Raw genomic sequence first — 27,495 nt, forward strand, 5'->3', positions numbered from 1 at the left:
TCACAGCGAATATACATTAGTACGTAAGTTTAATACCTGGAGATTAACGGAAATGACAGTAGGGCACAGATGCAACACAATAAAACAGGGATGGGGGGTAGGACTGGAGGGGGCAGAGGGACACTGGATATGATCACAGCAACCAAGGAGTGATTCCCTTGGTGCTCTGAGGTCATGAGACACTTGCCTCTTGTCACCAAGAAAACTGCATGGTGAATAAACCACCAACTCTGGAAGATAAGCCGTGGCACTACTGTGGAGCTTAGAATGGGGGGGGGCCCTCTCTGTCACAGTGTTAATACTCAAGGATGGCGGGCTTGGAGAGTGTTACGAAATGTCAGCATTTTGACCTGGCGAGAGGGGCCTATTTGGGATGTGCCCCGTTTACCTAACACTGGGTGAAGGAGGTCCCCACTCAGGGTAACCGGGCCCCGGGATACCGTGGTCTTGATCTGCAGCAGCACTCCACACCACTGCTCCCAGCCAGCTCCACTCTGTCCACTGAGCACCCTCTCCGCAATGGACCTAAGCCAGAGTGAGCCAATCGAGAGGAGACGGGAGGAACCACGTGGTGGGATGGAAGGGGCAGGAGCTGGCGGAGGAGCAGGCGTGCCTCAGGCCGGGCCCTCCCCTAGGCATCATTGAGGCTGCTGTCGCTCAGGAGCACCTTCTCCCCAGGTCTGAAGGCCGGCATCCCAAGGTAGGGGCAGCTGGCGCAGCGGAAAGCATCACCCAGGTAACACTGTTGAAAGAAGAGACCATCATACAGGGAAGCCAAGTGTCAGCTCTCCCAGAGATACAGGCCTGGAGAAAGGGATCCCAAACTTCATAGTATGGCCACAGCGGCCTGAAGAGAACGACTGCGTACGTTTGTAGGTCCAACTGGGATCCAAATACTAAGAGTCTTTAAGATCTCTGATTTCATGAAAGACAAAAGTCTAGAGAAGTTCCTTAGGTGGACATACTTCTATATTCTCAGCAGTTCACATCACAGCCACACTCAGCAAATGGCTGAGTAGCATCAGGCCTAATGTGAAGCAGAAAGAAAGGGGCCAACAATAAGAAATGACAAGTGCCTCCCCTACGGGCATGAGTGTGCTACCCACCCTCATGAGATAACCCCTCTTCCCATTACTACCTAGAGACACGTTCTCGCATGTTCACCTATTATTAAAATACTTGGGCAGTGAACTCTGTAGAGCTGGAACTGGTCTGTGTTTAGTTTAGGCCTTTGTGAATACTGAGTAATCAACCAGATACTCACGTTTCCACAAGCCGACTTGGGCTGGGAGCTTATCTGGTCCCTCAGCTTCTCTTTTTCCAGTTCTTCTGCGAGGCCACAGGTGCTGGGGGAAAGTTAGCAGCTGATGAGCGGGACCTGCCACCACCCAGAAACTCCAAATCCTTGACAGACCTTTTCCCTGGGAGCCTTCACAGATATGGAGTATTGACCTTTCCTGGCCTAGTCAGGTTTGGGCTCCACAATTCAATGATGGATTGTTTGGAGATTCACACATAGACAGTAAACTATCGAAAAAGCCAGGAGAGGTTAGCACAAATTTGGGAGAATGGTAGCCTCTTGTAAGGAGAGGGAGGGAGATGCAGCTGAGGGAGCACGCAGAGGCGACTTCTAAGGAACAAGTCATGTTCCTGGTTCTTCAGCTGGGTAAGCAGTACATGGGTGTTCATTTTATTGTTCTTTAAAATGTACTTATTTAGCATACTCTTCTAACCGTCTGATACATTTTACAATAAAACATGTTTTAGTAATTGTAAAGTACAGCGATTCCTTGATAATCAGAAGCCGCTGGCAGCCTCTTCTCACCCCAAGGCTTACCAGTTCTTGCAGGCCTTCCTCTTTTTCCCTTCCCCACAGGAAGCAGCCCGCAAGGAAGCTGGGTCTGGCTTCTTCATATCTTCTGGATCCAGCAGTTCATCTGAGTCAATGAGATCCTGGAGAATGTTCGAAGCCATTAATGACACAGTCATGGTCTCTGCTAAGGAACAGGTGAAGTGGCCACAGTCCACAGCAGCAGTTCGCCCATCTATGTAGAAGGCACCCATCATCCTACCCGGGCTTGATCATCACGCCCAAGCTGACCACACAGTGAGTACACTACGTGCACAGAAGCTGTGTTAGGCTGTGAGGGGGCTGGGGACTCATTTACGATGTGCAGAGAACATGTGTGTGGAGGGCAGGGAGGGAGGGGGCAGGAAGAACAAAGAGAGAAGCGTTATATTTATGAGAATATATAAAGGGCTGTCGTGTGAGAAAAGGGAATGGAATATTTTCTATATAATTCCAGAGGAAAAGGCAGATAATGATATATACACTTGTGTAATTCTTCGATAAACGTGTAGACAGTTAATCTGTAAGCTCTGAGGGCACAAACCGTCGCCTAGTTTGCTTACCACTCTAACTTCAATAGTTGTAGGAATGAAGAACTTTATTACAGAAAGCATTGATCTGAGTTGGAAGAGCATTACTGTTAAGACAGTGAGCATTTGGTGACTTGCCCAGACGAAGGAGCCAAAAAATATTTTAGCTGACAAACTCTTTTCAGGTTTACGCATGCCCACAAGAGTCTTTAATACATCACATGAAGTGAGAACAAGAAAATCTGCGGGGGGAAGGATGCTGAAAAAGAAATTTAAAATGCCACTAATGTGGAGTTTCCTTCTGAGTCAAAAAATGCCAGTGGCAGGCACAGCCACAAGGCTGGGCTTTAAATGCTTTCACACCTATAAACCCAGAAAGGCCGCTCCAAACAACAACATTCCCACCCAAAGTGGGGCCTAAAAGAAAGCAATCAGGTGACCACAGTGCTGACTCACCACGCTCTCATCCTCCATATCGTTGGCCGAGAGGGTCCAGAGCTTGGCAGCTGCAGGGTCCATAGCAGGCTTCCCTGAATCCAACCAATGAAAGAAAACAAGCTCCAGAAAAGCAGCTGGGAACAAACTCCAAGCACGTGTAAGCGCTTTCTACTGAGGCTGTGCAGGGAACACACTGGGCCGGCGGTCAAAAGACCTGGGTTCAAGGCCCAGCTCGACCACTTAGAAAGGCATGAGAGGAACCCATCACTTTATGGCGATAAAAGCCATCATTTGTTAAGCTTTGTGCCAGATGCTACGTTAAACATTTTACATACATGATCTAATTTAGTCCTGCTCACCACCTTATGAGGAAAGTTCTTGTCATCCTAACTTTATAAATGAGGAAAGAGGTTTAGATACTTAGGCCAGTTACACACAGCCACAAATAACACAAGTACAGACAGAGTCTACCTAACGCTTTTAACTTCCACTCCATATTGCTTTCTCCTCCTTCTCTTAGTTCCCATCCCTAGAACATGGGGCTAATAGGATTCCCTATACCCACTGCAGGAGATTTGAATATTAAACAAGAAACTGTACCAAAAAGCATTATAAATAGCAAAGCTCCAGTCACATGTAGACCTGTTACAGACAAGAAAATGGGTTCGAGAGCTGGTGGTGGCGGTGTAACAACAAATCAGTAGCAAATCACACCTCCTGATTCTCTCTCTGGGCCCCAAAGAGCTGAGGGTTCAGTGTGGGCCAGTCCACGAATGGGCCTTGGGGGGAAGTGCACCCCCCAGAGATCACTGTCACACTGGATGCTCAGATCTCCCACAGGGCAGGTCATGTAAGCTGCTCCTACCCATTCTGGAACAGTGACGCCAAAGGTTAGGACGTTAAAGGATTTCTTGAAGATTTCGGCTGGACAGTCAAAACAGAGCAGTGTGAATGTACCTGTAAATTTTTGCATACCTCACAGCTAGGACAATTTTTCTCAACTCAGGCATTAAAAAATAGTGATAGGAAGGGTGAGAATGGTGACAAAGGGTGGAGTGCAATCTTCTGAGAGGAGATATTTTTATAAGTGTCTTAAGATCCTCAAAGAAAAGCTGCATTCAGTGGCAGAGAGAAAAGGACACATGGGAAGAGGAATAGCACACGCTTATCCGCCATGACCATCACTGTGAGGTCTTCTGAGGGTAAATGTCATAATTCTGGGGTCTGGAAAGACTTCATCAACTAATGAAGCTACGGGAGTCTGACCTCTAGAATCTGGAGACCTCAGTGTCCTCTGGTGCAGAAGAAGGGGCTGAACTAGGTAATATCTATGCATCATTTCAGTTTTGGATCCGAATATGCCCAGAACAACAGTACATTAAGCATTCTTCCATTTGGAAATGAGGGAAATTAAGGAAGGGAATGATCCTCTGAAGGTATCACCACCTCATTCAGATCTCTGGCTCAGTTTTTAATAGGGCTTTTCAGGCCCACTCAGACAGAACAATGTCCCTAGGCCAGTCTCACCGGAAGACTTCTTGGTAGTAGAAAGCTTAAGTTGACTAGAAGAACCCACTTCAAAATTGGGCTTTTTTCCTGTGATCTGCACAGAGAGCAGGCTGTCACTGTGGTAACCCAGGTGTTCTCGGACAGACTGAATCTCCTCAGGGCTCAAGAACTTGCGCTGCAGCTGAAATTCAAGATATCAGAGGATTAGGCCACACTTCTTCTACAGTATGATGGTGTACTATGTCCCCCTCACAGGTGTCAAATGCTCACATCTGTAGTAAGCACACGACAGCAGGAGATCACAGACATTGCCTCGTGCCTCACGTTCAGTTTCTCACTGATCAGGACCCTGGAGTGTAACTTCTGTCTACATGTTTATGTTGAGCCTGCCCCTTGGAGAGTTTTATCAAATATCTGTCTATTAGGTACAAGGCACTGTGCGAGGCATTGTGGAGATTGTAATGATTATGATTATCAAGATGAATCGGACATGTTGAAGAGGCTGTTGAATGGAATCGAAGCCTGTGGCGGGGGAGCATGCCCACAGTAAAGATGCTAGAAATGAAACACACAGTAGAGAAAGAGAACCACAGGGGGAGGGAAATGCTTTCTAGGTTCCTTGGGAAGAAGCTGGGGGTGCCACCTCTACGTCCGACAATTATGGAACTGCTACATAAACCACAGTCCATCTAGAGCACTGAACGCCGTTCCATCATTAGTAAGGAAGTGGGTCAATACACTGAGGTGGATAATGTCGAAGAGAGCTAAAGGTGGGGAAAAGAGCTAGTGACTGAACACTACATACATACGACCTTGTTTACATTAAAAAATGTGTATACACACACACAAAACACACTTGTAAATACATAAAAAGAAGTCCGAACAGCCACACCAAAAAATGTATTGGTGGCTCCCTCTGGGGAGGAAAGTGTAAGCAAGGCCTGAGATGTCACTTTATATTCTTCAGTCTTAACTGAATTTTTATGAACATCCCATATTTTGGAATAAAAAATGGAAGAACTTTAACTAAAAAGAAAAATAAGAAAGGGTAGGCGTGAAGAAACTGATGCCCTAGGTCATGTACAGATCAATGGTATAACAGCTATCGTGGTATAACACCTCTCACACAAGGAAATTTCAGCATTGGAGAATAATGTAGAACCATAAATACCTCTATTTAATGTTAATATTTCTAATGAATTGTCAGAAAAGGATTTCCCGCTCCAACCTATTCTAGCCTCCCACCCAAAAGCTGAGGAAAATACAGGCAACTGCCCTTCACTTAGGCCTAAGATTCGTGTCCACTAAGAGATGTGTCGCTCTCTCCCTGCCTCAGTGGTCACCACTAGTACTGAGACCAAAATACGTCCCAACCCACAAGGGCCCAAGCTGAGTCTCTTCAGAGGAGATTGATTTCAGAGGTTTCGTCCTTCGAGGCATCTGGTTTCTCCCATGCACAGCCCTTCTCAACTTGTTTCCTAGTTGAGTGACACTGATCACCTCACCTTCAGGGTTGTTATTTCTCCCAGATTCTCTCTGTATCGTCTGACAAAAGAGATACTGGGTTTAGTCACCCAAGGCTTAAATTCCCAGCAAAGAAGGTCGTCTACAAACATACCTCTTTTACTTCCACAAGACCAGAAAGAGTCAGGGCTGAACACAGCTTAGATGCCGTCTTCACTTTGCTATTGTTAACTGCTAAGAGGAAAACCCCAGTTAATAGCTTTATAGGTCAAAACAGGAAAAATAATAAAGGCTCTCTTCAGGTCAGCAGGCACTAAAACAATAATAACCTATTCTGTTCAATGTATATATATTTTAGTGATAATATTTTAATTGGACAACTCCTTTTGGTTGTTCAAAGTGCTCTTACTGATGCTCTTAAGTGTCATATAATAATTCCATTATTATTGCTTCATATCACTCTCTGTTTCTTTGAAAAACCTAACCTTCCAGGGGCTGTTGGATAATGACCAAGAGGCTGAGAAACTGTAAAGTATACAAGTATCTCTGTATAGTTCCGACAGACACTGTGTTTAGTCACCCAAGGTTTACATCCCAAAGAAGGCTATAGCTGCTATTAACATCACAAGCTTATATTTCCACATAAATGCCTTTACACATTTCAAAATACTTTTTTTTTTTTTTTTTTTTGTGGTACGCGGGCCTCTCACTGTTGTGGCCTCTCCCATTGCGGAGCACAGGCTCCAGACGCGCAGGCTCAGCGGCCATGGCTCACGGGCCTAGCTGCTCTGTGGCATGTGGGATCTTCCCGGACTGGGGCACGAACCCGTGTCCCCTGCATCGGCAGGCGGACTCTCAACCACTGCGCCACCAGGGAAGCCCTCAAAATACTTTTATTTCTATTATTTGATGAAATAAGTCATCACATTTTGATAGAAAGTCTAGTTAAAAATGCTAAAAATCGGGCTTCCCTGGTGGCGCAGTGGTTGAGAATCTGCCTGCCAATGCAGGCGACACGGGTTCGAGCCCTGGTCTGGGAGGATCCCACATGCCGCGGAGCGACTGGGCCCGTGAGCCACAAGTACTGAGCCTGCGCGTCTGGAGCTTGTGCTCCGCAACGGGACAGGCCACGATAGTGAGAGGCCCGCGCACCGTGATGAAGAGTGGCCCCTGCTTGCCACAACTAGAGAAAGCCCTCGCACAGAAACGAAGACCCAACACAGCCATAAAGAAATAAATAAAAATTTTTTTTAAAAAAGGCTAAAAATCTAGAATGATTCTGACAGCTTTACCACTGAGCAATAAAGAGGTTTTTATTTCTTGGATTCTATCTTTACTTTCACATGAATCGATACTTAGCTCATCACTCTCAGACTTCTAGTCACTATTTTTTTTAACTTTTTAGTTTGAAATAACTATAGATGCATAGGAAGTTAAAAAAAAATGTTCAGGGAGGTCTCAAGGACCCTTCACCTCTTCTCTCCACGATAATATCTTACACAACTATCATATAATATGAAGACCAGGAAGTTGTCACTGATAGTCCACAGAGCTTATCCAGATTTCACCAGTTTTACATACACTTGTGTGTGTGTGTGCGTAGTCTTCATCACCACAAGGAACCCTCACATCACCCCCTTTACAGCCTCACGTACCCCCTTCCTCCCATTCCTAACCCCGACGATGGCCAACCTGTTCTCTGTCACTATAACTTTGTTATTTCAAGAATGTTATATGAACAGAATCATACAGCCTCTAAGCTTTTGAGATTGGATTTCTTTCACTCAGCATGATTCCTCTGAGATTCATCCAAGTTGTTGCACGTGGCAATAGTTTGTTCTTTTTTTAGTGCTGCATAGTTTTCCATGGTGTGGATGTACCAGTTTAAGCATTCACCTGTTGAAGGATCCAGCCATTTTCAGATGAGCAGTTTCCTTCTATTTTACTACTTAATGGGTCAAATATCACAATTTATTCAGATGTGCTGGTTCAGAGTTTTACAATAATTCATCCCTTATCCCTAAGGATAAGGTTCAGTACAGGACTATTGATCTCCAAATTATACTTCCTTCTCAGAGAGATGCGGTAAACATACCTAAAGATTCAACCCTGTTAAACTCTAGTCTTTCAGGTAAAAATTTCCTTACCTACAGCTGTCTCTACCGGCTCTTTCAGAAAAAGACATCCACTAGGCCGAAGGATCCGGGCCATCTCAGCCAAAATCTCAGCACTGTGCAGAGTGGTGCTTCCAGGAATTATACCCGACAAAATAATGTCAAAGCTAGATTCTTTGTGGGCAGCTGAAAAGAAGGAAGACTCTAATCAACAATCACCTTGGCCCCAGAATCTTCCAATCCCTCCCAAGTCCCCACAAAGGTTACATGCGTGGCCTTGTAGAATAAACACCTACCTGTTCAGCAAATGCTATTATACCACCGTTACTAGCAAGAGAGGCAAGGACACTGCTGCCCTGCTCTCCCTCAGTCTTACTAACTTCATCTCCTTTTGTATGCTCAGGGGAAAAAGTAAAAAAGGAAGGTGGACGAAAACCAAGCTTTTTTAAAAAATGTGGAACATCTAATAAGAAATAAGAACTTACTTATACAAATCATCAACTATACTCCTAAGTCCACTGTATCTCAACTGAAAAAACTATCATGCGCCACCCCGCCAAAAAAAACCTCAGCTATTGGGCTTCCCTGGTGGCACAGTGGTTGAGACTCCGCCTGCCAATGCAGGGGACATGGGTTTGAGCCCTGGTCCAGGAAGATCCCACATGCCGCGGAGCAACTAAGCCTGTGCGCCATAATTACTGAGCCTGCGCTCTAGAGCCCGCAAGCCACAACTACTGAAGCCCGTGTGCCTAGAGCCCGTGCTCCGCGATAAGGGAAGCCACCACAATGAGAAGCACGTGCACCACAATGAAGAGTAGCCCCCGCTCACAGCAACTAGAGAAAGCCCGCGCGCAGCAACAAAGACCTAGCACAGCCAAAAATAAATAAATAAATTTATTTAAAACAAACAAAAAAAAAACCCAGCTATCAAGGAACGACAAGAAATGCAGCACTGCCATCAAAACCGCCCTCCCTGTAAGACAACCTGGGTAGGTACTTACACTGCAACAGCTGGTTGATGTTTTCCACAGACACTCGGCCCTCATCGCCAGTTAAGGCTTGAAGCTTATCCACCAGATCTTTTAGAGCCTCCATCGGAGATGACTTATCCCAGACCACTGCCACAAACTGGCCAGCTGAGATCCCAAAATCTGCCATTCCTGCAGTGCTGTGGACCTAAAAGCTATGGGCCAAAGGAGAGTCAAGAGTGAGCAGAGACAAAACGCAATTCAATCCATGGAGTACCACCAAATGTGATTAGAATTGCAACCTAATTCTGACCTCCCACCAGGGAATGCTGACCACATTAGAAAAACTCACTGTAGATACCAGAGTGTGAATAAATAAACCCATTATCCCAAGGTTTCATAACCCCAACATTCCCAAATATGGCAGGTGGCTTCCTTGGTGAGAATCCTGACTGGGCGGTCAAGTAAGGAGGTTGAAGGCACAAATATTCTTTTCTCTTTGGTATGAGACAACTCAGCTTGAACAGAATGTAAAACACACAGGACATTAATTAGGCAGAAGTATGACTCAGCAAGGGAGGCAAATAAATTGGCTGATATAACCCAACCACAAGCTTAGTGTATTTTTTAAAAAGAGACAACATATGTAAATTTAGCAAACTGAATAATGATATTTTCCCATTAATCAAGATATGAAAATTCAATTCTACTGACTCTGCATTGATCAATAGTATCTACTACCTCTATCTCTAACAATGAACATTAGCCAGACTCTTCAAAGCATTTTACCTACATTATCTCAATTGAACCTCAGTACAACCTTAAACTAGATATTACTCCCATTTTACAGTCAGGCAACAGGCTGTTGACTTTGCCCAGGCACAAGACTAGTAAGTGTTGTGTGGAAAAAGTAAAAGCTGGGATCTGAATCCAAGTCTATATGACTGTAAAACCCATGCTTTTAACCTACGGAAATTTCCTCCTGCCGGGGTCAACTTTCTCTTTGACTTGATACTCAGATGAGTATAGAATGTCCTCACGATGCAATCAGGTCAGGAGATAGCAGTCTACTCAGTTCCCCATTTCTTTCTTAAACATTAATGACTCCAAGTCCCTGGCTTCAGACAGCTCTACCAAACGACATGAGACCAAAGCTGCGGGAGAGGGATCACACACAGATGGGTCTTAAGCCGAATACTTCTGTATTCTGCAGAGGTGGCTAACCCAGTGACAATTATGCCACCACAGACACTCCGGGACCAAGTTTAAGTCAGGCCTACACACTCTTCCTTCTTTAAAAATGTTCCCTTCAGGGACTTCCCTGGTGGTCCAGCAGTTAAGATTCCGTGCTCCCAATGCAGGGGGCCTGGTCTGATCCCAGGTCAGGGAACTAGATCCCGCATGCCACAACTAAAGTCTCCGTATGCCACAACTAAAGATCCCGCATGCTGCAACGAAGATCCCACGTGCTGCAACTAAAGACCCAGCGCAGCCAAATAAATAAATAAATCTTAAAGAAAAAAAAAAGACATGTGAAGCAATCTGAGTGCAGAATCTTTAAAAAAAAAATGTTCCCTTCAAATGATTTGCTCCTCAGCCTACAAAACATGCCTAGGTCAGCCAGTCATCCTTAAATACTGTAGTACTTTGATTTTGCTGCTCGTTTCCTAAGGCTTTTATTTTCTAGAGCAAAGTCAAAACTCTTCAGTCTTCTGGATTCAGGTGCTCCGTAATCTGGCTCCACCTGTATCTCCCACCTCCCCAAAGTGAATCCTTCCTTGTTGTATGAAAAATCTTGGCATTTTCACTCTATCATGCTTTTTATCTGGTTCCTTCCCTGTGGAATGCCCTCTTTATTATCCTGACCTGACTGCACGCCATGGTAAAAGGATGCCAAGTGTTATCAGATAAACAGGATTCCTTAGTCATTGAATTGTGGTTTTTAAATCCCTAAAAAGCACACAATCAAGAACTGAAACTAAGCTTTCAACTGTAACATGTTGAGGAAGAACCCTTACAAATCTTTCAAGTGAACAACTCTGGATCAATCTCACATTTAAGAACCAGCTGGGGAAGATAGGAATATGGATTGCTGGGTATGAAGTTATAAGAAATAAATGATCTCCTTCTAGAATGATGTTGGAACAGGCTCTCCCTTGGGACAATAGAAAGGGATGAGAAGTTCCCTTCCCACTACAACCTTGCACTGTACTCACAGAAAAATCCTCATGGAAGAACCGAGGGGCCAAAGGCTACTCATTAACTAGAGAAACACAAAAAGCCAGATGTTGAGACCTTTTCAGCAACCTTAATGGAGGCAGGGTTTTATTTTTTCATTTTTATTTTTTTGAATTTTATTTTTTTATACAGCAGGTTCTTATTAGTTATCCATTTTATACATATTAGTGTATATATGTCAATCCCAATCTCCCAATTTATCAGGCAGAGTTTCAGAGAGCACAGGTTTCGAATACGGATGAACTGGGGTTCTACCTATCACTAGATCTTCTATTTATTAGCTACATGACAATGGATCAGTGATTAGCCTCTTTTCTCATTAATAAAGTAGGGAGAATAATCTTATATTTTGCAAGGCTGCTGCAAGAAGTAAATGAGAAGATAAAAATATGCAATGTACTCAGCAGGACCTGGCACACAGAGCTCAATAAAATAATGTTCTAAGAGAACTCTGAGCCTCCACTTCCCTGTGGCCAGTTTATTTGCCTTTGCTTCAAACAGTCCTATAAAATCTTGTTCTTCCTCCTCAGCCATACCTGCTGGGAGGACACCCCAGGGAGAAATGTGAAGCTCCTTTTTTATTGTTAAAGTTATACAACATAAGAGCTGCACTTTATGACATCTTACACAGTACTCCAGTGGGATTGTGTCTGTAAATTAGAAGAATGGAAAGTGCTTTGTTTTCCATATCCCCCCAAACTAATCTTCTATGGCAACAGGGAACTCATAAAATACATTTATTAAACATTAACTCTCAAAAAGACACAGCCACCACTTTCAGTCAGCGTTTTCCAAATAAAATGGGACACAATGTTCTTTTAAATATCTAAAAGCCGAAGTATGATACTATTCATCATCAGAGTTTTATGTTGTTGTCAATGTCTTTTCTAAAAAAACAAGGAAAAAATGTCTGGCACCTAAGTCAACATACTTAGAAGTGTGACTCAGAGCCCAGTTTCATAAATAAAAAGAGGTGGAATAGAAGTCATTGTCACGTCACTGGACTTGTTAAGCATCTCTCCAACTCTGACTGCTGCACACACATGCCCACAGCCCTTCTAAAATGTTGTGGGCAGGTAGTGAAAGCAGATGTCTGAGAACAACTTCTGGAGATGCACTTCTTTATTTTTAAGGCACCCAGTAAACATCAAATCCTGAGGCATTAGGCTCCTTTTAAGGATGAAGAGGGCCAAAAGAAAATAAATAAGATTGAAGTTTGGGTATCAGTTCAAACCAAGGATCAAACCTTTTAAGTCAAATGCATAAAAAATTCTAAGAATACTGACAGTTAACAGAAAGAAAAATTTAATTAAAATGAACTGACCGAAGTGCGTGAACTTGCGCGCGCGCGCGCGCGCGCACACACACACACACACACACACACACACACACACACACACACACACACACACACACACACACACACACACACACACACACACACACACAAAGGTGACAATCTGCAAGGAAACAGTAAACTCAAAGGAAAAGAAATAGAAGACTTTGTCTCCAGGCAATTAGGTGTGTGTCAAACTTAAGGGTTTCAGGAAGGATATCCAAGTGCTAGATTTTCCACAGGAAAGATTCATTCGAAGATAAGTGGACAGAACTCAGAAAACAAAACCTCATGGAGAGATCAGTAGTGCTTTACCGAAATCCAGAAATATGGATCTGAAATTTTAACATTTGGGGAGTAGTTTTGGCTTAGGGGGAGGCTTCCCCCACACTCACGCAGGGGAGAGTAAGAGGTTCTGAAAAGGTTGATAAGGAGTGTGCAAAAATACAAAGACAAGGGTCTAACTGCACAAAACTTACAGAACGGCATGCTTAGCTCCAGCTGTTGGTTATCCCTCATCCCCAAACCATTTACTTCTTCCGACTATTATGAAGCCTTCCCTGGTGATAGGTTTCCCAGTGAGGCGCTCCGCATTTACATATCTGCTCAGTGACTAGTCCATGACCTCCCTGAGTCACGCAGAGCTTGGCACTCAATGTCAGAATAAAGGCCACCAGCCTTTCCCAAACTTGCAGATCGTCCAAATCACCCGGGGGCATTTGTTAAAATAAGATTCCAGGGCTAAATAAGATTCCAGATGTACTGAATCAACTCTCCAGGAGAAAGACCTCGGTATCCGATTTATTAACAAGTGTCCTGATGGTTTTTCCAATCCGGCAAGTTTGGGAATACTCAATTATATCAACTCAACACTTTGGAGGTTCAGGGAAGTCAAAGTTTCAAAATTACAACCTGGGGGGGTCCAGGTACCCCCAAAGACGGAAACTTAAGCTTCCCTGATGTTTGCGAAGAGGGACTGAGACTCAAGGTCACAACAGCTGGCTACTAGCAGAACCGGGTCTCAGACTCCGGTCTCCCGGACCCCAGCTCAGCGCTGTCCCCCGGGGCCTCAGGCCGGGTCCGGCAGCGCGGGAGATAAGGCAGCTCGGGAAGGGCAGAAGCCACCACGCCAGGAGACCGGGACGAGGCACGGCGGGCCCGACCCCTCACACCGGCTTCCCCCGGGCGAAAGCCCGCTGTGGTCCTCAGGGAGGTGGCCATAGCCACGTTTCCGCCGAAGGACGAGGCTGGGGATGGGAAATGAGAGGACATGGGCAGAGGGTGGGCCGGAACAGGGGCGTTGGGGAAGGTCGGGCTCTCGGACCACCTGGTGATCGCTCACCTGCCGCCCGGGTCTCGCTCCCGGCTTCTCAGCATCGGCCGGCTCCGCACCTCGCGCCTCTCGCGAGAGGACGAAGCTCCCGCTGCGCGGGGAGGGCGGAAGTGGCCATGCAGCTGACTCGGTGCTATACGGCGCGTCGCTGTAGGCAGTGTGCCCGCTTCCAAGATGGCAGCGAGGGTGTCTGGCGCGCTCGGCCGGGCGGGGTGGAGGCTTCTGCAGCTGCGGTGCCTCCCCGGTGAGAGGGCGGCCGATCCCGGGAACGGGGAGGGAAGGGGAGGGGGCGCGAAGCCGATCTGGGCTGGGTGAGGGGCGGAAGAAGCCTCGTGGCGGCTCGAGAGCAAGGTGAGGTGAAGGGCATAGCGGCTCGCGCCGGCGCCTCGGGCTCGAAGTGGCCGCCTGGCTGGCTTCTGACCCCATTCTCGACCTGTGAGGAGCGAGAGCATCAGGGAAGGGACTGTCACTCCCATTTCATGGAGTTGACGCAGCCCGAGAGAGGGCTGTGGGTGCCCAAGGTCACACAGCTCGGTCGGTTGCAGACTGGCACACTTGTACCCAGTCTCTTAACTCCATTGTCAAGTCCCTGGGCCCTGATCCCGGGAAACAGACACAGAGAGCGCCTAGTCTACTTTTTCCCAAGTCAGTCATTTCCCCACCTCTTCAGTAATTCTTCAGTATCCTCGTACCACCTTTGCCACCATATAGTCAGTATTTTTGTTTATACGTCTGATTTCGTAAAAATATAGACGTTTTCTTAAAAGAGGAAGCTTTATATCACTACCATAAATGGAAAACCAATGTCATCTTCCACAAATAGAACGTATGAATTAACATATTAACATAAATATATAACTAATGAAATAATATTCTCCTGTATTTCACCTAAAATCTTCTCGTGGACTGCAGTGGTTCTGCAATATTGCTTTGGGACCTCCCAGGTCCTTTTCGAAGTTTTATGAATATTTGGTCCGTTTTTTTCTGTACCTATGCTAAAATAATTGATATTTTCACACATAGGTGCTGTTTCTTTTAAAAATCATTTTTTCCTGATTTGGTCCACAGATTTTCTTTAAAATGAGTGCTGTTTTGTTGTTTCTATACAAAGCTCCAAACTAAATATGTTCAGTAAAAGTAATGCCTATGACCCAGAAAATCTACTTCGAGGTATTTACTCAACAGAAATGAAAGCAAAATGTCCACAAAAAGGTTTGAACAAGTATATTCATAGCACCTTTATAATAGCCAACAGCCCAGGTGTTCAATAGAATAGTGTTTCTTAGTGGAATGCTACTCAGCAGTAAAAAGTAACAACCTCTTGATTTTCACAGAAATATGAATCAATCTAAAAAGTATTCTAAGCAAAAGAAGTCTTATACATACACAGGATACACAGTATGATTCTATTTAGATGAAATTCTAGGACAGGCAAGACTAGAATGAAAAATTCAGCATAGTGTGGGTGGGGAATAACTGGGAAGGAATAAGAGGGAACTTTCTGGGATGATGTTAATCTCTAGATAGGGGTTCAAGTTAGGCAGGTGTATACATTTGTCAAAACTCAGAATTGGCTCATTTAAGATTTGTGCATTTCATTGAACGTAAATATCACCTCAATAAAAGAACAGTAAATATTCAATAAATATTGAACTCTAGTTAATGATGTGCATGTTGAAATGTTTAAAGATAAAGAATTCTGAAGTCTGCAACAAATGCATCAAAAAATAAGATGGATTGGGGAATTCCCTGGCTGTCCAGTGGTTAGGACTCGGTGCTTTCACTGCTGAGACCCGGGTTCAATCCATGGTTGGGGAACTAAGATCCCACACGCCGTGTGGCGTGGCCAAAATAAATAAATAAGATGGCTTGATGTATGCAGAGTATGGTGGATATGCAGGTGTTCATGCCACAATTCTTTCCACTTGCTTGTATGTTTGAATTTTTTTTTATAGTAAAATACTGGGAAAGAAAATAGTATGAGCCTTTGCTTAGGAAATACAGTACTGTACTTTTCAAAACCCCTTTCCTAAAGTAAATGGGTGTTGCAATATTGCAGATGAGAAAACAGAGACGCCACATAACCACTAGGGAGTCAGTACTCAGACCTTCTAATTTATAGTCCAGTGCTCTTGCCATGATATATAAATATATAATGTTTTCAAGTCACTTTCATTTTTTTGTTTGGGCCTCGCAACACTCCCATTGAGTAAGTAGAGATTATTTCTCTTAATTTGCATATTTTAAAGTCGTGCTCATTGGGGTGAAATGGTTTGCCCATTAACACACAGCTAACAAATGATGGAAACGTGTCTAGAAGACAGGTCTTCCGTTTCCTGGTTCCTGCTTTTGCCACCACATCATGTCGAAAGGTTCCCAGTTTACCCAAGAATTTTGTGTGGTTCTGGTTTTCCTCTGCTTTTCTTCCTCCCCATCCCTCGTACCACTCTGGGTCTCAAAGGGTCTTCTCTGGTGAGTGTCCCTGGCTGACCAGCTCAGTTTGTTTCAGTGTCCCGCTGCCGACCAGCCCTGGTGCCACGTGCCTTCCACGCTTCAGCTACACAGCTGAGGTCTTCAGATCAGCAGGAGCAGCAACCTCCCCCCTCTTTTTCTCAGCAACATTCTGAGACACAGGGCACAGAAGAACCCAGTCAGGAGTCTTCTCGTTCACCCCCCAGGTAGGCAGTAGAACGCCAGTCCACCCATTTCTGACCACTTTGCGTGCTTGGGTGAATCTGTGCTTCTCCTTCCTCTAGCCTCTCTGTTCCCTTCACAGCTTTCATCATTTTCAACCTTATCTTTGAAAGGAACCTGTTGTTTGTTTGTTTTATGAAAACGGTGCCTGTACCTTCTAAACCATTCTAAATAATACAAAGGAGTTCACAAAAGTAAAAAGATTATCAGAAATCGCAAACCCAGAGATAACTCTTTGTGAATATCCTTTTCTCTAACGTATTTCGTATATAACCCTGTATATATTATAAATGATTAATTACACTGTGCACTATACATGCTGTTCCAGAACCTGTTTGTTCACTCAATAGTACGTTTATAATGTCATTTCACAATCTATATTATTTTAATGGTTGATAGTATTCCAGCAAACGGCAGTACCAAAATTTATTTGACCTGTCTTTTATTGATGGATATTTAGATTTCCTTCACTGGTATGAAAAATAATGTGATAAAGTAGATGATTCTCTCAGCAGTGGGAGCGCTGAGTCAAAGGATATGCACATTTTACATTTCGTTACACATGTGAGGCCAAATTGCCCTCCAGAAAGGAAATAATAATTTACATCTCCGTTAGATGTTTTGTCTTTACTTAATCCTGCCGCTGAGAAGTTCCTCTGGCTCTGAAATTGGAGTGTTCCCAGTCATTTTTCTGGTCTCCCAATGAAAGTAGTTTTCATTTCAATTCAACAAATATTTTTTGAGGATCTACTTTGTGCCAGGCCCTGTGAATAACGTAACCGTTGTCCCTGTCCTCAATGGAGTTACAGTTTGGTACAAATCCAGATAAAGAAACAATGTGGTAAGGCTATAAACTGGGAAATCCAGGGTGCTGTGACAGCATGCACCTTCCTATCACCTGACCTCCTCGCTCATGGTTCCTTTCTCTCAGTGACTCTATGGGAGGCGAAGGATGATATGATTTTTGCTCTGTTGGCATTCAAATGCTGATACCGACACATAAGTATTTGTCCTCTCAACACGTGCTGAGAGGAGGCACAGAGCCTGTGGTTTCTGGCCAGGCACCTGTTGCATGCCAGGCAGCAGGCGGTGAGGTGAGGTGAGGTGTGCCGGGCTCCGTCCCCATGTCTCTCTTGCATTGGGGTCTCAGGTACACAGACCAGGGTGGTGAGGAGGAGGAGGACTACGAGAGTGAGGAGCAGCTGCAGCAGCGCATCCTGACGGCGGCCCTGGAGTGTGTGCCCGCCCACGGGTGGACAGCAGAGGCAATTGCAGAAGGAGCCAAGGTGTGTATGGGTGCGGGCGGGGCAGCCTGACCAAGATCAGCCAGGAGGGAATCACAGCAGCCAGAGCAGAGGGCTTTCTTCCAGCCCAGCTCAGAGCCCCAGAGCTCCTCACTGCTATACGATTTTCTGGTTCTGTGTTGTTTGTTTTTCCCCAATAGGGTAGAAATGGCTTTGTTTTTTAATTATTTTTTAATATAAAAAGAATATACCGTGGAGTTGGTTCTTGGCAGTTAGGTTCTAAAGGCAGCTCATTAGACAAGAATAGCCTATGATCAAAACTGCCAGGGGCTTCCCGGGCTTCCCTGGTGGCACAGTGGTTGAGAGTCCGCCTGCCGATGCAGGGGACACGGGTTCGTGCCCTGGTCCGGGAGGATCCCACATGCCGCGGAGTGGCTGGGCCCGTAAGCCATGGCCTCTGAGCCTGCACGTCCGGAGCCTGTGCTCCGCAGCGTGAGAGGCCACAACAGTGAGAGGCCCGTGTACCGCAAAAAAAAAAAAAACCTGCCGTATTTCATTGACTCTAAGATGCCATTGGTTGTAAGAAGCGCCATTATTTTATGCATCACTAAAAAAGAAAAATGCTGTCTGTTAAACTGTGACGCATCATCAATTTATGATTCACACTGATTGTTTAAAATGAAAAAAAAAATGGAGATCCTAGAATTGACAAAATGTGGTGTTTGAAAACTCCCAAGAAGGCACCACCTTGGAGACCAGCACACCTCATTTTTCTATGTAAGTCTAATAATCGGTGTTTCCTCCTGCAGTGGAGCAGCCTGCTCCTTTAGATTAAGCCATAGGCTCATGTTTAGGCCTCATTGTGCAGAATCATCAAGCATAGCCACATACCATCCTATGAAAGGTCTGTGAGGATGGAGACTGATGGAATTGCAGATTCACATCTCCCACCCCAAGCACGTGAGATATCTGCTCCTGAAATGGGACAGTGGGCAACTTTGCTGCTTTTTTAAAATTTAACTGTTATTTCTCTTGTCTTCTCTCACTCTCCCGAGAGCACGTATGGTAACAGAAGTCACATAAGTGGAATGCGTATACTATATGATTCCACTGTGTGCTCACTGTGAAAGCTTTGAACAGTACAGACAAATATAAAAAAGATAACAAAGATCAACATTTTGATCTTTCAAATTAGAAAAAAACCCCTTTCATTTATTAATCATTCACTCTTTAAATATTTATTGAACAGAGAGTGTGCTAGGTCCTAGGGACATCATAGTAGTCAGGGTGGGCAAAGTTCTGCCCTTGTTGAGCTTCCAGTCTAGTGACGTTAATCACATATATACAAATACATATTTATAAAACGTGGTAAGGGCTATCAGGAAAAGGTGCTATTGTGACATGCAGTGGAGGGACTGAATCTAACTCGGGGTGGGGTGAGAACGTGGTGAGGCAAGGCTTTGGAACTGAGAGCTGAGGAATGAGAAGGCTTTACCTGATTTGGTGGCGTGGGGGATGGACAAGTCCAGACAGAGACACAGCATGTGCAGAGTGGAAAGAAGCCTGCACATTAGAGGAACCGAAGAAAACCATCATGCCGAGAATCAGGAAGAGATGTGAGCTGAGTGAGGCTGGGGAAGGGTCGGTTGAGGCCACATCAGGCAAGGTCCAAAGGTCATGTTGAAGAGTTAGGCCTTCTTTTATTCTAAGAATAATTGGAGGTATAGAATTCAATGTGACATTTCAAAACCATCACTTTGGCTGCTGGATGAAAAAGTATTGGAGTCAGAGAGTCACTGGGAGCGGCTGCTCGTCATCCAGGAGAGATGAGGGCTTTCTGACCTAGAGCAGGGGCAGTGAACGTGGAGACAAGTGGGTAGATTTGGTGAGAGAATGACATAGGAGGGAGTGACAAAATGCCACCAGAGCTGCCTGCCGGTTTGCATGCGTGGGTACATGGTGGCGCCGTTTTCTTAGATTAAGGCCACTGAAGAGCCAGGTTTGAGGAAGGCCCATGGGTACAGCCTTTTTTTCTTTCTTTCTTTTTTTTTTTTTTTTGCTGTACGTGGGCCTCTCACCGCTGAGGCCCCGCCCGTTGTGGAGCACAGGCTCCAGACACGCAGACTCAGCGGCCATGGCTCACAGGCCCAGCCGCTCCGCGGCATGTGGGATCTTCCCGGACCGGGGCACGAACCCGTGTCCCCTGCATCGGCAGGCGGACTCTCAACCACTGCGCCACCAGGGAAGCCCCATGGGTACAGTCTTGAGCTTTGTTGAATTTGAGGGGTCTTTGGGTCGGCCAACGGGGGACCTCAAGCATACAGGCCTGAAACTGGAGGAGCTGCCTGCACTAGAGTATATGTTGGGGCATAATCCACATATGTATGTGGTCATTAAACCATGGAAGTGAGTGAGATTGCCTAGGGTGGCATGAATATGCCTAGAGTGTCATGTGAAAAGAGGGAGGAGTCTAGGTCCTCAGGGACCACTGACATTTAAGGGTGGGGTGGAACAGGGTGGGGTGGCAAAGAAGACTGAGGTAGAGGAGCCTGCGCTGGAGGCAAAGCGGGAGAATGTGGATGAGGCAACTAGACATTGGTGACTGCAGCGGCAGCCGTTTGAAGGGAGTACAGGTCCAAAATAACTGGTGGGTTGAGGAGTGAGTAGAGGTCAGAAAGTGCAGAGGCGTTTGGCTGCGAGGGGGAGAAGAGAGCTAGTATACTAAGCGGGGGAAGTGGGATGGAAGTTTGATGAGCATGTTTGAATACTGGCAGGAGGGCACAGAAACACCGGTGACGGTGAAGATACAAAAGAAAGTGGCAAAATAAAAAACGTGAGGTTCCTTGAAGGCAAGGATTATGAAATCCGGAAGACAGGTGGAAAGACTAGCCTTCGATGTATTAGGGGCAAAGTTGGAGAAGACAGCTGCAGGCTTAGTTTCTAGAAGAACCTTTAAGGAGTTCCCAGGGAATGGCTTCTGTTTTCTCTGTAACGTAGGTGTGGTTGTCTCCTGATGGTGAAGTTAGGAAACAGTGGGAGGAGACAGAGGTTCGGAGGTAGCAGAGAAGGTTTGAGAGAATCATTACAGAAAGGTGTGGAACCAGGGGAGGACAGAAATGTAACAGGATTGTTTGGAAAAATCTGATTCTATTGAATATTCTATGGTTAAATTTTTCACTCTTTTTCATATGCTTTTTTCACTCTGCATATCTCCATTCATACGGCTGCATAATACCTATTGCATTTACTTGAACTCAACTGATAAACATTTGGGTTGTTTCCAATTTTTTTAATATTATAAGCCTATTTGTACGACAGATTTAAGTACATTTCTGGTTGGTTTCTTTAGGACAAATTCTGAGAAGTGGAGTTGGTCTTTCAGGGAGGGCATCAATCAGAAGAAATCACACCAGTTACTCAAATAGAGAGAATTTAACACAAAGAATTGTTAACTAGATGTGAAATTGGTAACCAGGTAACTGAAAGGATAAAAGAACACTAAGGTATGGTAGAGGTAGCACCTGCAGGGAGGAGCTGTCATCCCAGGGGCTAAGGAAACAAAGGGAAGAGCTGGAATGATTATAGCTAGGAGCTTGAAGGAGAGTCCCTGTGGCGGTGAAACCCCCACCTCTCCGGAGGACGCGCTCCTCAGCGGGTGCTGGTGTCGCTGACCTTGGAGGAAGGGTCCCTTGGGGCTGGCACTTGACCTCTGGGGTTGGGGAAATGGCGGAGCGGCTGGGAGGGCTGGGAGAGGATGGTGGCTCGATGAAACTGGGTCTGCACCTGTCGAGAATACTGCAGACTGGGTTCAGCTGCTGCCACTGGATAGAACTGCTGCGGTGGTGAAGGAGGGCGCTGCTCACACAGACCGCTAGCAGACGGGAAGTAAACCGCGAGGAGCCAGGCCCTTCCTCCTCTTCCAGCCTTGCAGTCTCCCTCTAGAGACCCTATCAGCGGACCTAACATGGAGCCAGAAGTGTGGCTTGCAGAGGAAGGGCAGGTTTGGAGCTGAGAGACAGTAGCTCAACAACTGGCCCAGGGAGTGTGTATGTTTTCGAGGTTCCTGTTACATACATGTTAGAGGCAGCATAGCCTGGTGGTTAAGAGCTTTAAGCCTCGGTTTCTGTAAAATGTGGGTGATGGTAATACCCGCCTGCTGGCGTTGCTGTGGGGCTGCAGCAAGGTCGTGTATATAGTGCGCTCAGCCAGGCACCAGGCACACAGGGAGCACGCAGTCACCCTTAGTACTGATGCTCCTGCGGCTCTGGTGTTGAGGTGAATATTGCCAAGCTGCGCTCCAAAACGGCCGTGTACTCCCACCAAAAGAGAGGCACTTTCCCAATGGTGGGAATTTAGAGTTAATGGTTTTTTTGGTTCCTTTTCTGCCCTCTGTCCCTGCTGCTGTCAGGGTTCTCCCTCCAGTAGCTGCTCAATGAGTCCTGTATGTGAGGAATAGTAAAGGATCTCTGTGGCTTTGTTAACTCTTTGACAACTCATTAGGAAAAGTTTGTGAGGGACTTTCCTGGCAGTCCAGTGGTTAAGACTGTGTCTCCAATGCAGGGGATGCGGGTTGGATCCCTGGTCGGGGAACTAAAATCCCACATGCTGCGGTGTGGCAAAAAAAAAAAAAAAAAAAAGTTTGTGAGACTTTTTTTTTTAAACAACTGAGAGACCTACTTTCCAAGAGGCTTAGGTTAAGTGAGTTGTTGAGGAAGAGAGTTATGAGCGCTCTTCCCAAGCCCCTTTTTATAATAGTTACAACTCTAGGTTACAAGTGTCAGAACTCAAACTCAACTGGCTCAAGCAAGAAAGGGAGTGTTTGGCTCATTTAATAACAGAAAAGGTCTGGAAGTAGCTCTGGCTCGGTGTTCTTAGATTGTTGCTGCTGGGAACTGTCTCTACAGCGTATCTGCTTTGCTTTCTTCTCTGTGAGCTTCATTCTCAGCAGGGGCTTCCCATGCAGGACTAAAAATGGCTCAGCAGCCCCAGAGGAAAGGGGTTACTTCTTTCCCATCGGTACTAGCAAAAGTGTGGAGGCGGCCTCGTAGGGCTGGATTTGTTCACGTGCACATTCCTGAACTAGTTGCTGTGAACTCCACTTATTTAGGTCTGGATCCCCTGCTTTGCATCACACCCAGGGGCTTGATGGAGTGTGGAGGGACTGGTGGTCAGCTTCTCCCAGATCACACGGACAAGACTGAAGAGTGGGGTGTCCCACTGAGAACCAAGCTGCTGTTACTAGAAGAGGAGGCCCTAGTGATGAACAGGCGGCAAATGTCCACTCCACCTACCCGCCACTTTCCCGTTTTCCCTCTCCCCCTTTGTAGTCTCTGGGTCTCTCCAGTGCGGCTGCCAACATGTTTGGGAATGATGGCAGTGAACTGATACTGCATTTTGTGACCCAGTGCAACTCTCGGCTCGCCCGTGTGCTGGAAGAGGAGCAGAAGCTGGTACAGCTGGGCCAGGCAGAGTAAGTCCCATGGCATCATTGCTCGGGGTGGCAGCTAAGGTTCAAGGAGCTTAGGCGCCACTGGCTGTCCCCAGGAGGCCAATCCAAGCAGAGCCAAGAGGGTAGCACTGAGCAGCCCTGCTGCTCTGCTGGGACTGAAACGCAGCTGCCTGTCTCATCGGGAGCTGGTGGGGCCCTCCCCACTAGGGCTGAGTAAACGGTGTAGCACCGAGCCCATGCCTTTGATCCAGAAACACAGTGTTTTCTTTTCCCTCTTCCAGGAAGAGGAGAACAGACGAGTTCCTGAGGGATGCTGTGGAAACCAGACTGAGAATGCTGATCCCGTACATTGAGCACTGGCCTCGGGTACAGAGTCCACATCCAGGCCCCCGGGCAGAAAGTATTCACGTTTACGATCCTCGGCACCTTCACCTGGAGGGTCTGGCACACGGTTCAGAAGTCAGCTCATTAATCTCCACAAAACTAGGGATTCGCAGTGCAATTGGCGGAGCTAGGTTTCAGATTTGCGAGAGCCAAAGAGAGGACCTCTGAGCCATCTGTGTCTCAGTTCCTGGAAACGTGGGTGGCGTGGGTCCTAGATCACGTCCTGGGTGGGGTCTTAGTGGCCCGAGTGTGCCACCAGGTCTTCAATGAGGAGGAATCCATGAAGGGGATTAGAAAAGTCAGAAGATTTTACTGGCCATCATCATTAACAGGCCTGTCGCGTTCTAGATCTCAGGGAACTGGGACTTCTTTTCAGTATGTCAATGTGATGCTTAGAGAATCGGAGTATTCATTCCAAGGGCTTCCCACTCCCCTTTTCTAAAGGTCCTTTTTTCCTGTTTCAAAGTGTGTCACAGCGCAGGCCATTCTCTCAGTTAAGAACTCAAAGCACATCAGCACTGAGAGGGCCCACGGATCATCTAGTGTCCTCTGCCCAGCTGGGAGACGGCTGAGCATGTAATTTCAGTTGTGGGCGGGAGTGAGGGAGTACAGTCCAGAGTCAAGTCCCATCCCCTGCCCATGCTCACCACGCTTGGTTTCAGATCTCCAGCTTGACCCTTTCCACCTCAAATTCCACCCCCAGACTCCCCAGCTATCCCTGCTTCTTCCTCCATGTTACAGAATGGGGTGCTCTCAGTACTCAAAGCCACCAGTCTAGAGCTGGCTGTCTGCATTCCCAAGTCCACATGCTAGGGATTGAGAATCTGACTGGGTCAGCTGAGGGTCGGATCTGCCCCGGCTCCCATTAGCTGTAGTCGGGAGCATTAGACGCCAGGAGCTCACACGAGTGGGTGGAGATGGTGAGTCTCAGAAGGAGGGCCGGGCAGGCCCCCTTCCGTACCTCCAGGGGGAGGTGAGGCACTAGCCACCTGAGCCCGCCGCTGCCGGTGTGCAGTCCCACTCCTCTGCCGTCTCTCCTCAGGCGCTCAGCATCCTTCTGCTCCCTCACAACATCCCGGCCAGCCTGGGCCTGCTCACCAGCATGGTGGATGACATGTGGCATTACGCTGGGGACCAGTCCACTGACGTGAGTGCTCTCTGCAGGCCCGCAGGCTACTGGCAACGCTTGGATTAAGCATTTCCTCAGGAAGTTTGTGAAACTTCTTTGATAACAAATCCTTCACGGGACTACAGTGTCATTCCCATCTTGGAAAGGGGAGGCTAAGGTATGAGGAGGGTCCCTCCACAAGCCACGGTGGGATCTAGGTCATCTTCATTCAGGGACCAGTGCCGTAGCCATGAGCCATTGGTATTCCTTCCCCCACTAGACAGGTGACAAGGCATCAGAGGGCCTTGTGATTGGATTGCCATTTTATAATCATTTCCCCCTCAGTCTTCTATGATTTAGATTCCGTAGCAGACTTTCTCAGTGTGTGTCTTTTATGAGACTGATTAAAAAAAAAAAAAAAAAAAAGAATGCCATGGAAACACTCGTTGCTTTAAAAAGAAACTGTCTCCCTGTAGTCCATGTTGGCTTGCTTCGCTAAGAGATCAATAAGCCTTTAAACAGGCACCAGGAAAGAATCTGACTTGTTAGTGCTACCATATTTCTGGTAGGAAATTAAAAAAATATATATATATACCTTCATAAAGGAAATTAATGTGTGATGGTACTTTGTGGAATCCAGGATGGGAGGCGAAAAAGATGCTCCCACCACAGTTATAACAAAGTGCTTTAATAAACTTCCATCGTGTGGGAATATACCACCAACAGAGATGGTAGGAAAATGAAATTAGAAAGCTAAGAAATCAGAGGGATAAAACACAAAGCAGCCGAGCTAGGGCTCTAAAGAGTGGTTCGCCAGGACAGTCAGAAGTTGCTGAAGGACTTGAACTCTCAGCTCTTCCTAGGTATTCCAGTCTGTCCGTGATGCTGTCTCAGCCCTCACTTCACTGATGAACACGCGAAGGTTTGGTCATTACTGCCTGACCACAGGGCCTCCCTGGAACTTCGATGTCCTGAGACTTAGGCTTTTCACTGGCGTTTCCAAAGCCGAGTGGATGTAGCAAAATCGCGTGGGGCGCTTATGAAACATCCAGACCCCGGCACTTATTTCAGACCTCTGGACTCTAAGATGTTGGGCCCAGTAGCTTGCATGTTTAATCTCCCAGGTGATTCTGACACCCAGCCTAGTTTGGGAACAGCAGTCTTGTCTAGAGGGCCATGTGTATCTGTGAGGAAAAGAAGAAATCAGGAGGAAGCCCAGGAGTGCCAGTGGCTTTGGGTAGGAACTACCCAGACTTCCCCCAACCTGCAGCAATAGTGGTGACCCACCTCTCTGATGGGTTTCTTTGCAGTTTAACTGGTACACCCGCCGAGCAGTGTTGGCTGGCATCTACAACACGACAGAGCTGGTGATGATGCAGGACTCCTCCCCAGACTTTGAGGACACTTGGCACTTCCTGGAAAACCGAATTAACGACGCAATGAACGTGGGCCACACTGCCAAGCAGGTAGCTGGGGGCTAGGCATTTGGGAAGCCTCCTCACTAGGCACACTGTCTTCCTTGGGCCGCACTGGTCACTTGTCTGTTCTCTTGCTCCCCTTTGACTTCAGCTGACAGTCCCCAGGGCCTACCCTGAAAGCCACACCTGGCCCATTTGTGATTGTGTTGTCCATGGGCTCTTCCTCCAGTACACAGAGCCCTCTTGACTCTACCTGTCGGGGCTAATAGGCCTACTGATTTGTCCTACCTGTCTCACCTTTGAGCTAGTGGTGGGGGCCTGAGAGAACCTGACTCTGACTCCTTCTAGGTAAAGTCCACCGGAGAGGCACTGGTGCAAGGACTCATGGGCGCAGCGGTGACAGTGAGTATTGCCCAGCTCATCCCTGCCCATCCATTCTCACGTGTGTCACTGACCCCAAGTAGTTTTGTAGCCTTAAACTGGAAAGCTAATAATAAGACTGACAGTGGTTCAGTCGCAATCTCTAGATCCCCAGTACCCCACTTCTATTTTTTACTGGCATCAGGAAACAGTGCTCACTCCCGGGACCCTGGTATGTCAGATCTCTGCATCATAGCCACACATGCTGCCTTGGAAATCTCAATCTTTCCCATTGGAGTCCTAGGGTCAGGGCAAGGTCTCATCACTCTCTGTTTCCATCCCTTTGTCAGCTCAAGAATTTGACAGGTCTAAACCAGCGCCGGTGAGCAAGAAAGGGTGTAAGCTAGAGTGCCCAGAAGAATACCCGAGGATATATTTAAAGGGCTTTGAAACGTATGAGGTGCCGTCCATGAAACAGGGTGTTAACGAGAGAACACCGAAGGCCTCTACACACTACCACAGCCACCTGGAAACCACAGGGCACTGGAGGATAGATACAGTTGTAGCCCAGGGTTGGGCCACTTTTTCAGTTCCTAACACCGGGCCCGGCCTCCTGATGCCTTTCTGCATTGCAGCACACTCAATCAAGCATTCAAGCCACAGAAACCCAGCACGCCCCTGTCCTTGTCTCTCAGGCACCTTGATCATGTCTTAACCTGCCTAGAAATGCTCTCTCGGGCTCCCAGGTCAGAGTCAGGGTCTGAAACCACCCCAGGTGGCAGCTCATCCACAGCACAGCACAGGCCTGTGCACCCAGAGGGAACCATGCGGCCCTTTCCTTCTCTGGTGTCCTGAGATGCTGCACTGGAAACCCCCTCTCAAGCTGCCTCACCTGAGACAGGTGCGTGCTGGATGGTACTGCCCAGCCTGGCCAGAGGTGTGATTCCAGGCCCTGTGTCGAGTTACACCAGCATGCGTTGCAGGACTATTCATGAACTTAGAGTCTGTAAAAATTATAATAAATATGTTTGAAGCAATTTCCTGTTGTGTAGGTAGTTT

General features: G+C 46.6%; 2 protein-coding genes across 3 annotated transcripts; one reads left to right on the forward strand and one right to left on the reverse strand.

Moving 5' to 3' along the window:
* Positions 1–12: 12 nt before the first annotated feature.
* CIAPIN1 (cytokine induced apoptosis inhibitor 1) lies at positions 13–13,931 on the reverse strand. Of its 2 annotated transcripts, none has more exons than XM_060130765.1 (9): positions 13,789–13,931; positions 8,906–9,087; positions 7,938–8,090; positions 5,945–6,021; positions 4,345–4,507; positions 2,836–2,909; positions 1,838–1,953; positions 1,265–1,346; positions 13–742 (listed from the first exon to the last, which is right to left on the reverse strand). In XM_060130765.1, the coding sequence occupies exons 2-9, from the start codon at positions 9,060–9,062 to the stop codon at positions 632–634; spliced, it is 933 nt and encodes a 310-aa protein (XP_059986748.1). In that variant the 5' UTR covers positions 9,063–9,087; positions 13,789–13,931; the 3' UTR covers positions 13–631. The 2 variants fall into 2 exon arrangements, with proteins under 2 accessions (XP_059986748.1, XP_059986747.1); XM_060130764.1 differs by having other exon boundaries at positions 5,945–6,024.
* Positions 13,907–27,473, forward strand: COQ9 (coenzyme Q9). Its single transcript, XM_060130763.1, has 9 exons — positions 13,907–14,023; positions 16,289–16,457; positions 17,624–17,759; positions 23,045–23,187; positions 23,448–23,532; positions 24,593–24,697; positions 25,969–26,124; positions 26,425–26,478; positions 26,787–27,473. Exons 1-9 carry the CDS (start codon positions 13,954–13,956, stop codon positions 26,820–26,822), a joined length of 954 nt encoding a protein of 317 aa, XP_059986746.1. The 5' UTR covers positions 13,907–13,953; the 3' UTR covers positions 26,823–27,473.
* Positions 27,474–27,495: the final 22 nt, after the last annotated feature.

This window comes from Lagenorhynchus albirostris, chromosome 19, assembly GCF_949774975.1.
Source record: "Lagenorhynchus albirostris chromosome 19, mLagAlb1.1, whole genome shotgun sequence".
NCBI classification, from domain to species: Eukaryota; Metazoa; Chordata; class Mammalia; order Artiodactyla; family Delphinidae; genus Lagenorhynchus; species Lagenorhynchus albirostris.

Coding starts and splice junctions, on each gene's coding strand:
- CIAPIN1 (XM_060130764.1), bottom strand. CDS start 9,062: ATGGCAGATTTTGGGATCTCAGCTGGCCAGTTTGTGGCAGTGGTCTGG. Junction 8,091..8,905: donor CATCAACCAGCTGTTGCAGT/GTAAGTACCTAC, acceptor CCTTCTTTTCAG/CTGCCCACAAAGAATCTAGC. Junction 1,347..1,837: donor AGGAAGGCCTGCAAGAACTG/GTAAGCCTTGGG, acceptor ACTTTCCCCCAG/CACCTGTGGCCTCGCAGAAG.
- COQ9 (XM_060130763.1), top strand. CDS start 13,954: ATGGCAGCGAGGGTGTCTGGCGCGCTCGGCCGGGCGGGGTGGAGGCTT. Junction 16,458..17,623: donor TCTTCTCGTTCACCCCCCAG/GTAGGCAGTAGA, acceptor TTGGGGTCTCAG/GTACACAGACCAGGGTGGTG. Junction 17,760..23,044: donor CAATTGCAGAAGGAGCCAAG/GTGTGTATGGGT, acceptor CCCCCTTTGTAG/TCTCTGGGTCTCTCCAGTGC.